This window comes from Chiloscyllium punctatum, chromosome 1 (assembly GCF_047496795.1).
Source record: "Chiloscyllium punctatum isolate Juve2018m chromosome 1, sChiPun1.3, whole genome shotgun sequence".
Classification (NCBI taxonomy): Eukaryota; Metazoa; Chordata; class Chondrichthyes; order Orectolobiformes; family Hemiscylliidae; genus Chiloscyllium; species Chiloscyllium punctatum.
In genome coordinates, this window is record NC_092739.1 from 136,477,261 (window position 1) to 136,489,862 (window position 12,602).

Sequence of the window (12,602 nt, forward strand, 5' to 3'; positions counted from 1 at the left end):
TGTGAATTTGGTATGAAAAAACATAAAATAAAATTACCAATCGCATCCTGAAGACCTTATTTGAGTTATTACAGTGATATTAAGGATCTGATAAATGAATAAAAAAGATTTGCTATGGGTATAGTGTAAAAGGGCAAACAATGTGATGTTATTAAATGCTGACGACAGTGCAGGAAGGTGGTGGCACAGCAATAACCTCGTTGAACATGTAAATCCAGAGGCTCAAGCTAATGATCTGAGGACTTGGATTTGAATCCCATCACAGTAGCCACTTAGTTCAAGGACAGTTAAAGATGGGTAATAAGGTGCCCTTATCGGTGGTAGCCATATCCGAGACAAAGTTTTTAAGAATTTTCAAGAAGACCACTAGCAACTTTGTTGCTTAATCATTTTTGTTTTATTTTGTTCATGGGTAGTGGGTGTCACTGTTTGGCCAACATTTATTGTCCGTTCCTAGTTGCCCCTTGAGAAGGTGGTAATGAGCTGCCTTCTTGAACCACTGCAGTCCACATGACGTGGGTTGACCCACAATGTCATTCAGCAGGGAATTTCTGGATTCTGACCCAGGGACGTTGAAGAAATGGTGATATATTTTCAAGTAAAGATGGTTAGTGGCTTGGAGGGGAAACTTGCAGGTTTTCATATGTGCTAGTGTGTTGGCTACCCTTATCCTTCTAGACTGAAGTAGTTGTAGGTCTGGAAGGTGCTGTCAAAGGTTCCTTGGTAATTTCTGCACTGCATTTTGTAGATAGTACAAGTGTCATGCTGGAAGGAGTAGATGTGGTGCCAGTAAAGTGGGATGTTTTGTCCTTAATGGTGTCAAGTTTCTTCAGCATTGTTGGAGATGCGCTCATCTAGGGAAATGGGAAGTATTCCATCACACTTGAGATGATGTACAGATTTTGTGGAGTCAAGCGATGAGCTAGTCACTGCAGAATTCCTAGCCTCTAACCTACACTTGTAGCCTCTGTTTATGTGGCAGTTTCTGGTCAATGGTAACCCTAAGGATGTTGATAGTTTGGGATTCGGTAATGGTGATGCCATTGAATGTCAAAGAGCAGTGGTTGGATTGTTCCTTATCGATGGTGACCATGGCCTGGCATTTGTGAGGCATAAATGTTACTTGCCACATGTCAGTCCATGTCTGAAAATTGTCCAGATCGTGTATTTGAACATGGATTGCTTCAGCGTCCAAGGAGTCACAAATGGTGCTGAACATTAAGTAATCATCTGGGAACATCCCTACTTCTGACCTTGTGGAAGAGAAGTCATTGATGAAGCAGCTGAAGCTGGTTGGGCCTAGGACACTACCTTGAGAAACTCCTACAGAGATGTCCTGGCGCTGAGTGACTGACGTCCAGCAATCATGATCATCTTCCGATGTGCCACGTATGACTCCAACCAGAGGGGATTTTGCCCCTGTTGATTCAGTTTTGCCAGGGCTCCTCAACACCACATCCGGATGAATGCAGCCTTGATGTATTTGAACAATCTATGTCTAGCCAGTGCCAACTGCTGTTGATCAAGGAACACCATTTTGTTTGAGGTCCATTGTGGCTGGAGCAGACGTTAAGATTCGTGTTTGAAGAGAATTGGCCTGAATTAGTGAGAAATAGCTGAACAGGGAGCGAGCAAGTTCTTTGCTCAAGGTCTGGGTGCAGGAGTGGAAAGATAGAGAAAGGTGTTGTGTTTGCAGAGAGGGGTGAAGGTCAATGACGGGATATGAGCCATGTAGGTGCAAAAGGTTTTCGCTTAGAAAGGCATCCTGTGTTTGCACAGGATTGGTGGGCTGAAGGGCCTGTTCCTGTGGTGTTGCTGTTCTGTTTTCATACAATTATAGATCCAACCAAAAGGCCATGTTCTACAGCTGACCACCTAGAAACGCTGGAGGTTGTCTACCAAGGCTGTCTGCAATTTCACTCCATGAAAGTCAGCTGCCTTCCACCAAAACTGCTGCAGCTATCGAGCAGCTGATTTAGGAGAACTACGATAGGCAGAGCCGCACAGAAGGCAGTATTAATGGAATGTGGAACAGGCATCACTTCAATTTTGTGTGCACTATAACATGACATCATTTATTAATGACTTTTATTTTGTGTTATGGCCAGGTAGGTGTTATGATGGACAGAGAGAAGATTAGTTCTGGTGAATTTGTGAATGGGGAAATTGGGATAGCTGTTATTGATACTGGATTTGGGCGAGTGCTTCTTAGATAGCTGAGTCATAAAGTGTCGTCTCCTTTTCCTCTTCTTCAGCATTTCCCTATTTCTCCTTGCTGTGTGGTTGGTGGCAGGAACTGCCTCTTCAGTGTTGTGAAATTCAACAAACCATGATCATTCTGATATTTGTTCCACCAAATATTGCAGAACCCTTGGAGTGCTTCAGTAACAGAAGTTTTTTTTCTCAAAACTAGTGGTATTCACATTTTGTGGTAAACTTTCAATCCTAGCCGAGCTGCATGCTTACTCCAGCCGCTTGTTTCTGAAAAGATAGAATGAATTGGAGACAACTGTCTTTGAATAGAGAGCCTCCATTATCTCTTGTACAACAGCAGGGTAGCAAGATGCCCAATAATTCTTCAATATGATCAACTTTAAAACCATAGACCTTGCCCTGCTTGACATTGTAGCTGTGACTTCAGCTGGTTGCAGATTTCAATAAGGACATCTTAGTCAAATGCAGATGTTTCAACATTGTTCCTTGTTGATGTTCAAGTGAAGAAAAGTTGCTTCCTGAACACCCTGGGTGGATTTGGACTCCTGTGAGAGCTTTTCTCTTGCTGCTCCTTCACCTTGTCCAAGTAATTTGATATATTCTGTAAGGCCTCTGTTTATTCTTCAAGTCATAATGTAAAGTCAAGAAAAATATCTACTAGCATCCTGAATGACTAAGGATATTGATAAGAAAATAAGGAAAAAGTAGGAGGCATATGATGCGTAACAGTTCCGACAGAGATCAGGAAGAGGATCTCAAATGCAGGGGAGAGGCTAAGGCTGACATAAGGAAGACTAAAAGGAAGCATGAGGAATGGATGTCAGGTTGCTCTAAAACAAATTTTGAAATGTTCTTCAAATGTGTTAATAGTAAATGGTTAATGAAAGATAAAGTGGGGCCCAAAAGGAACAAGCAGGGAAAGCTGCTCACTGAAGCAAAGGTCATGGCAGAACTGCTGCATTTATGTATTCCTCCTGCCGTTACCAGCTCAGAAGATGTGACAATGGCCCGAGTTGAAAGTGTGGATGTTGAGCAACTGAACAGTATAGTGATAGGTAAAGAACTGGTACTAAAAAGGCTGGTGAACTCCAGATAGAAAACACTCAACACCCAGAAGGGATACATCCTAGATTGCTCAGAATTAAGGGAACAAATCCTGGAACTGTTGAGTGACTGGAGGATTGCGAATGTGATACTCCTTTAAGAAAGGGGTAAAGGACAACCCAGGAAACTACAGAACTGTCAGCTTGATATCAGTAGTGGGAAAACTGATGGAGGCCGTAATACAGTAAGTAATATGGTAAGGTAAGTATGCACTTAGAGAAAAACGAATGAATACTAGACAATCAACAGAGCTTTGTCAAGGGCAGGTCATTGTCTGACCATTTTAGTTGAGTTCTTTAGCAAGGTGACACAGTTGGTAGATGAGGGTAGTTCTGAACTTTCCAAAGGCATTTGATATGGTGCCACATGGCAGGTTGGTTAGCAAATTAGAAATGTTTTGGATTGATGTGCCCTTGATAGGCTAAAAGGTAGAAAATAGAAGTAGGCATGGATGGGCATTTCTCAGGCTGGAGGTAAGTTAAAAGAGGTGTTCTCTGGGGATCGGTGTTTTAAGCTAGAGAATATAATTAATTGGGAGGGTAATGCTGAGCAATGTCAGCGACAATTTGGGATGTTGACAATTTGGCCAATTGGGTAGACACCTGGTAAATGAATTTCAATGCAGAGAAATGGTAAAAGAAACATGGCTACAATACCAGCTCAATGGTACAACTTTGAAAAGAGTGCAGGAGCAGAAGGACCTCCGAGTTCACATGCATGATTCTCAGAAGGTGGCCAAGAAAGTCGAAATAGTTATTAAGAAAGCTTATAGAATCCTGGTGTTCATAGAGGCATAGCGTGTAAAAGTACGGAAGTGATGCTACACCTCTACAAATCATTGCTCAGACCACATTGTGTTCAGTTCTGGGCACCTTATTTAAGGAAGGATGTTAAAGCTCTGGATGAAGTTCAAAGGAGATTTACTAGAATGATACCAGGAATGAAAGAATTTACGTATAAAGAAAGGTGACCTTACTGATTATTTTCAAATAGAGTCATAGTGATGTGCAGCATGGAAACAGACTCATCCATGCTGACCAGACATCCGATATAAATCTACTCCCATTTGCCAGCATTTGGCCCGCATCCCTCTAAACCCTTCTTATTCGTATACCCATTTAGGTGCCTTTAAAATGTTTAATCATACCAGCCTCCAACACTTCCTCTGGCAGTTCATTCCATACATGCCCCACCCGCTCTGAGAAAAGGTTCCCCCCGAGGTCCCTTTCATGTCTTTCCCTTCTTTTCTTAAAACTATATGCTATCTAGTTTTGGACTCCCCCGTCCCGGGGCAAAGACCTTGCCTTTTATGCTGTCCATGCCCTTCATGATTTTATAAACCTCTATAAGGTCACACTTCAGCCTCTGGTGCTCCAGGGAAAATAACCCCCATCTATTCAGACTCCCTATAGCCCAAATCCTCCAACCCTGGCAAAATCCTCAAATCTTTTCTGAACAATTTCAAGTTTCAGAACAGCCTTCCTATAGCAGGGAGACTAGAATTGCACGCAATACATCAAAAATGGCTGAACCAATGTCCTGTACTGCTACAACATGACCTCCCAACACCTATATTCAATGTTCTGACCAATAAAGAAAAGCATGCCAAATGCCACCTTCACCCTCCTCTCTCCCTGAGATTTCACTTTCAAAGCAGTACAAACCTGCACTCCAAGGTCTCTTTGTTCAGCAAGTCACCAGGACCTAACCATTACGTGTACAAGTCCTGCTCTGATTTGCCTTTACTAAGTGGGGCACTTCACATTTATCTAAATTAACTTAATTTGCCGCCCATTGGCCCATCTGATCAAGATATCATTGTGCTCTGAGGTAACGTTCGTTGTCCTCTAAACCTCAGATTTTAGAGTCATCTGCAACCTTACTAACCATGCCTCTTGTGTTCACATTCAATTCATTTATATAATTGATTAAAAATAAGTAGACCCAGCACCGATCTTTATGGCACACTACTTGTCACAGGTCTCCAGTCTGAAAAACAAAACTCCACCACCACCCTCTGTCTTCTATCTTTGAGCCAGTTCTGTATTCGCATTGCTAGTTTTTCCTTTATTCTGTGTGATCTAACCTTACTATCCCATCTAGCATGAGGAACCTTGCCAAATGCCTTATTGAAGTCCATGTAATCACATCCACTGCTCTGCCCTCACCAATCCTCTTCATTACTACTTTACAAAACTCAATCAAGTTAGTGAGATTTCCCAAGTACCAAGCTCTGTTATCTATCCCTAATCAGTCCTTGCCTTTCCAAATAAGTGTAAATCCTATCCCTCAGGATTTCCTCCAACAGCTTACCCACCATCCATTGTCAGTCTATAATTCCCTGGCTTTTCCTTACCACCTTTCTTAAATAGTGGCACAACGTTAGCCAACCTCCAGTCTTCCAGCACCTCATTTGTGGCGATTAATGATATAGACATCTCAGCAAGAGACCCAGCAATCTCTCCCCTCACTTCCCACAGAGTTCTAGGATACATCTGATCAGGTCTGGGGACTTATCCATCTTCCTGCATTTTAAGATGTCCAGCACCTCTAATATGTATGTGTTTTGGAATATCACCATTTATTTCCTCACGTTCTCTAGCTTCCATATCCTCCGTCACAGTAAACGCTGATGAAAATACTCATTTAGTATCTCACCCATCTCCTGCAGTTCCAAACAAAAGTGGCCTTGCTGATTTATAAGTGGCCCTATTCTCTCCCGAGTTACCATTTTGACTTTAATGTGTTTGTAGAATCCCATTTGGATTCTCCTTAACCCTCTTTGCCAAAGCTATTTCATGTCCCATTTTTGCCCTCCAGATTTCGCTCTTTAGCATACTCCTACTGCCTTTAACCACTTCTAGGGATCCACTCGATCTCTGTTGTCTATACCTGATGTTTGTTTCCTTCCTTTTCTTGACCAAAACCTCAATTTCTCTGGTCGTCCAGCATTCCCTTCCACTACCAGTCTTATCCTTCGCCCTAACAGGAACATACTGACTCTGGACTCTCGATCTCATTTTTGAAGGTTCCCATTTTCCATCTGTCCCCTTAGCTGCAAATATATACCTCCAAACAACTTTTGAAAGACCAGAACTGCACGCTGTACTCCAAATGTGCCCAATAAAATCAAAATTGGCCTTCCTAGAATTTAGAATTCCTAGAGATCTGCAGCATGGAAAGAGGCCATTCGGCCCAATTGTTTCCATGCCCCCCAGTTTCACAATTAATGTAGTCCTATTTGCCTGTGTTTGGTCCAGATTCTTCCATACCTATCCCACCCATGCACTTATCCAAATATTTCTTAAAAAAATAAAATTGTACTCGCCTCTACACTACCTCTGGCTGCCTATTCCAGGTACTCACCATCCTCCGTGTGGAAAAAAATGCCCCTCTGGACTCTTTTGTACCTCTCTTCTCTTGCCTTAAACCTATACCATTTAATTTTAGACTCCCATACCGTGAAGAAAAACTGTTGGCCATTTATCATAATCTTTTCCTCTTGTAATTTGTTAGACCTCTATAAAGTCACCCCTCATCTTCCTACATTCCAGGATTTAAAAAGTCCCAGCTTATCCAGCCTCTCCTTATAACTCAAACCTTCCAATCCAGATAGCATCTTGATAAATCTTTTCTGCACTCTGTTTCAAATGTCCTCTCTATAGTAGGATGACCATAACTGCACGCTGTACTCCAAATGTGACCATACCCATGTCTTGTTGAGCTGCAACAAGATGCACCAATTCTTGTACGCAATGCTCTGAGGGATGAAAGCAAGAAAACATGCTGAGAGCTGCCTTCATCGCCCTGTCTATCTGTGACTCCACCTTTAAGAAGCTATGAACCTGTACTCCTAGATCTTTTGTTCAATAAAACACTTCCTCGGGCCCTACCATTGACTGTAAGTCCTGCCCTGGTTGAATCTACCAAAATGCAGCACCTTTCATTTATCTAAATTAAATTCTATCAGCCATTCCTCAATCCACTAGCCCAATTGATAAGATCTCAATGTATTCTCAATTAACCTCCTTCACTGTCGACTATACCACTATTCTTGGTGTCATCTGCAAACATACTAACCATTAGTCTTGAATTCTCATCCAAGTAATTTATGTAGGTGACGAATAACAAATGACGTAGACACAGCACTGATCCCCCTTTGACATGCCGCTGGTCACAGGCTTCCAGTTTGAGAAAAAACCCTGTTCCCCTACCCTCTGTCTTCTATGAACTATTTTGACAGGGTAAAGAAGGATACTCTATTTACACTAGTTAATATGTCAGTAACTAGGGGGTCACAATTTCAAGATTGTCAGCAAGAGAGCTAGGAGTGAGATGAGAAATTTCTTACTCAGTTGTCAGGATTTGGAAAGTGCTGCCTGGGAGAGTGGTGGACAAGGATTGCAAAGGAGAGCTGGATATATATTTGAAAGTGATGAGGCTGGAGTGTGAGCAGGGTAGCTGTTTTCGGAACTAGTACAGACGTGGTGTGTCGATGTACAGTACAGAAGGAAGTCAATTCTGTGATTTTAATGCACCCATGTCGGGGAAGCATTGGTTTGCACCGAAGCCTTGAAATCAGTGAAAAGTCCACCAACGCTTGCCATACAATTTCTTCCTGTAGACATTTATAACTTCAAATGATAGAAATAAGGACATGTTTGTACAGTCCTAGAAATAGCCAATATTGGTTGAAGTCTTGAGTGACACAACTGGCAAGAAACCTGTTTTGGATATTTTCTTTTTAGCATGCTAAGAGACGGTATTACACACTTTTGGAGAAGGTGGGACTTGAACTTGGGTCTCCTGCCTCAGAAATAGGGACACTGCCACCATGCCATAAGACCCCTTAAACCTGATTTGCACACTGGCAAGATAACTTGAATGCTGTTCAGGTGTTTGCTGTGCGCACGCACATCTGCAACACAATGGCAAACAGAATGAACTGGTGCTCAAGTGGAGCTCTGAGGGCACTCGGCAACCAAAACGTGGAGAAATTGAGGACTGTGGATGCTGGAGAGTCAGTGTCAAAAAGTGTGGCCCTAGAAAAGCACAGCATGTTAGGCAGCATCTGAGGAGCAGGAGAGTCGACATTTCAGGCATAAACTCTTCACCTGAACCAAAATGTTTCCACTGACAAGCCCAGTTTCTCACCCGATAATTGGTTGCTGAATGTTTGGAATTTTGAATTAACTGATTTAATGGTGAGGACATTAATGTCATTTGTTTTTGTCGTAAACCTGTTTTATCAATATTCATAACTCTGTATTTTAAGCCTTCCAAGATAGTTAATATGTTCAGTAGTTCTATCCTTTTATTCAATATGCTATATTGAATTTTAATTCTAGATTTTGTTTTTCTAAATTGATATCTCAAGATATTCTTGGGACAACTTTTTAAAACTTAGAATATTTTTCTGTAAATGCAAGTTATTAATATTGTTAGTTTTGGACATAGCCCTAAATCTGATAAGTGGATTTGACCAAGTTGGCATTTACTGTTTCTTAAAAGAGGAATTTTGTTTCTTCAGAATTCTTACCAGAGCAATTGCTAATCCAGTTGCCCAATCGTATTATTTCAGGTTTTGTCTCGCAGAGACGAGCTGTCCGCAGGAAGACAATTATCCTAATAATTTATGTATAAAAGTAAATGGAAAACTTTATCCGCTACCGGTAAGTTTATATTTTTAAAAGATTTGGGGGTTGAGGGGAGGGGTTTATTTAAGAGGGAAATTTGCTGGTCAGAGGAAATCTGTCAATACTTGGGAAGTGGAATGTTTTATTTATTGAGCATCTGAATTAAATGAATCTTGCAGAACTATTGCCTGCATTGTTTATTTGAAGGACTTGCCTTGGGAAGAATGCTAAGTACATGTTCATCTTCTTTTATTGGTAAGGCCAGCATTTATTATCTTGCAACTGGAATTGATTGACTCTGTTGATCATTTCAGAAGCCTTAAGAGTCAACCACATAGAGTCATAGAGATGTACAGCATGGAAACAGACTCTTCGGTCCAACCTGTCCATGCCGACCAGATATCCCAACCCAATCTAGTCTCACCTGCCAGCACCTGGCCCATATCCCTCCAAACCCTTCCTATTCAAATACCTATCCAAATGCCTCTTAAATGGTACAATTGTACCAGCCTCCACCACTTCCTCTGGCAGCTCATTCCATACACAAACCACCCTCTGCGTGGAAAAAGTTGCCCCGTAGGTCTCTTTTATATCTTTCCCCTCTCACCTAAACCTATGCCCTCTACTTCTGGACTCCCCCACCCCAGGGAAAAGCCTTTATCTATTTACCCTATCCATGCCCCGCATAATTTTGTAAACCTCTATAAGGTCACCCCTCAGCATCCAACACTCCAGGGAAAACAGCCCCAGCCTGTTCAGCCTGTCCCTATAGCTCAAATTCTCCAACCCTGGCAGCATCCTTGTAAATCTTTTCTGAACCCTTTCAAGTTTCACAACATCTTTTCGGCAGGAAGGAGACCAGAATTGCATGCAATATTCCAACAGTGGCCTAACTAATGTCCTGTACAGCCGCAACATGACCTCAACTCCTGTACTCAATCCTCTGACCAATAAAGGAAAGCATACCAAACGCCGCCTTCACTATCCTATCTCCAAGGTCTCTTTGTTCAGCAACACTCCCTAGGGCCTTACAGTTAGGTGTATAAGTCCAGCTAAGATTTGTGTCTGGAACTGGAGTTAACACATAGGCCAGACTAGGTGATGATGGCCGATTACTGTTCCTAAAGAGCATTAATGAACGATGTGCTTTTATGACAAATGACATTGGTTTTGTGCTCACCGCTTGACTAGCAATTTTTTTAACATTAAAGATTTTGTTGAATACAAATTTCATTATCTACTTGGGTGGGATTCAAATTCATGTCCCATTACCTTCCTTCATGATCATTATTTTTAATTTTAATTTTCAGGGGTTTACGCCGCCACCTAAAAACGGTGTTGAGCAGAAGCGACCTGGTCGGCCTTTAAACATCACATCGCAAGTTAGACTCTCATCGGCTGTACCCAATCAAATTTCAGTTTCTTGGGCACCAGAAATGGGAAGAGTAAGTAACTTCTGCTAACATTTAAAACTGTGCCTTACATAAGGGTACTGGTGGCCTATTTTAAAAGATACAAGGCAGGAGTAAGAGGCTGGAGGTGGTGAGTGGGGAGAGGAAAGCACTAAGAAAGAGAAGCAGTAAGTAGGAAGATATAAAAAGAGGTTGAGTTGGAAAGAACAGCTGCAAAGGAGAAAGAAGAGTTTAAAATATGTCCAGGAAGTAATTTGCAGCAAACTAGGGACCAGAGAAACTTGAAATTGTTATGGCAGCGTGCACCTTGAAAATGAATGTGGAATTGCTAGCTTTGGGTTGCATATATTCAGGTGCTATGAAATGGGGAAAAATGTGGTGGATGCTCTTATAATGACCACTGTTTCAGTTGTTGAATTTGAATTTGAATTCAACCAGGCTGTCCCTAAACTTTTCAGTCCCTCAGGTTTGTTTTGATCAGTTTAATGAATATATGTTGGAAGCATATTAGCTGTGACCTCGCTAATGTATGGAATGTGTTTAGAAGTGTCAATTATTTTAAAATCTTATATCGCTAACTATTTCTTGTCTTGTTTCAATTCAAATGCTGCATTAAAAAAAATTGGCTTCCTTGTGTATGGTGGATTTAAGTTTAATGGAGGTTTTGGATACTGATGAGCTCTTCTAATTTCAACCGAGTGTCCAAATATCCCAAATTTCAGTTCAAATATGAAATATATATTTATTAACTGACTATGTCACCTAATAAGTTAGTTATAGAGAATGAAAATAATAACCCCATAAAATCAAAATGTTGCCCCAAGGAGTATTGGTGAGGTGAGAGTGCAGCCCTTGATGTCAAGGCTGCATTTGATAGAATATGGCAACAAGAAGCCCTTGCAAAATTTGAATCACTTGGCTTCACAGGGAGAACACTCTGCTGGTTGGAGTCATACCCTGGCACATAAGAAGATGGTCATGGTTGTTATTTATCAGACTTAAAATTGAGATTTAGGAGAAAGTGAGGACTGCAGATGCTGAAGATCAAAGTCAAAAATGTAGTGCTGGAAAACCAGCTGGTCAGGCAGCATCTGAGGAGCAGAACAATGAAGAGCTTATACTCAGATGCTGCCTGACTGGCTGTGCTTTTCCAGCACCACTTTTTGGTATTAAAGTTGAGATTTACAAGAGTAGAACAATTGTAAAACATGGAAGGAGATGATCTTCTGGGGACAGATGCAAAGAATTGCCACGGTCTAGCACCATCTTGCCATTTTGATTCACCAAATGATTGCTTGAAAGGCAGATGTATGGGCAGAGATTGGGTCACTTCAATGGAGGTTAGAGGAATGAGAGGGGATCTCTGAACAAGAAGTCACTGTCTCAGGATGTGCAGTCGGTGATTTTCCATTGATGAGAAATCTCTTCATCTGTGGAATTCTGTTGCACAGAAGACTATGGAGTCAATATCACTAAATATATTTAAGAGAAATAGATTTCTGGAGTTCAAAGCTTAAAGGGGTGTGGGTGAGAGCAAGAGCATTGCTTTGAGTTAGACGATTGGCCATGTTCATGTTGAATAGTGGAGTGAGCTATTGAATAGGGGGACAGATAGTATCCTTTGCAAGCCGGATCGGGAGTCTCGCATGGTGTGTTGCCTGCCCGGTGCCAGGGTGCGAGACATCTCTGACCGGCTTGAAAGGATATTGGAGCGGGAGGGGGAGGATCCAGTTGTTGTGGTCCACGTTGGTACCAACAACATAGGCAAGACTAGGGTGGAGGACCTGTTTGGGCATTACGAAGCACTAGGCAGGAAATTGAAGCACAGGTCCTCAAGGGTCATAATCTCCGGATTACTGCCCGAGCCACGTGCCAATTGGCATAGGGACAAGAAAATTAGGCAAGTAAACACGTGGCTAAGGGATTGGTGTGGGAAAGAGGGATTCCACTTCATGGGGCATTGGCATCAGTTTTGGAACAGGGGGGATCTGTACCGTTGGGACGGTCTCCACCTGAACCGATCAGGTACCAATGTTCTGGCGAAGAGGATAAATAGGGTGGTCAGTAGGACTTTAAACTTCTGAGTTGGGGGGAAGGGAAAGTGAAAGCGACAGGGAGTATGGAGGTAAATGGAAAGATAAGCAGCAGGATAGCATGTTTCCAGGCGGATTTAAAATTGAGGCAGACTGAGAATGCAGAAAAAAGCAAGGATAACTTAGGACATATGACTTACAAC

The 12,602-nt window shown here is 41.9% G+C and overlaps 1 protein-coding gene across 2 annotated transcripts in view; it reads left to right on the top strand.

Annotated features, from left to right (window-relative positions):
- Window positions 1–12,602, top strand: part of pias2 (protein inhibitor of activated STAT, 2) — an 80,938-nt gene that overhangs the window by 14,505 nt on the left and 53,831 nt on the right. For both annotated transcript variants that reach the window (XM_072574972.1, XM_072574978.1), the window contains exons 5-6: window positions 8,900–8,990; window positions 10,265–10,399. In XM_072574972.1, coding sequence (XP_072431073.1) covers window positions 8,900–8,990; window positions 10,265–10,399 — 226 coding nt within the window. The remainder of the gene's footprint in view (window positions 1–8,899; window positions 8,991–10,264; window positions 10,400–12,602) is intronic.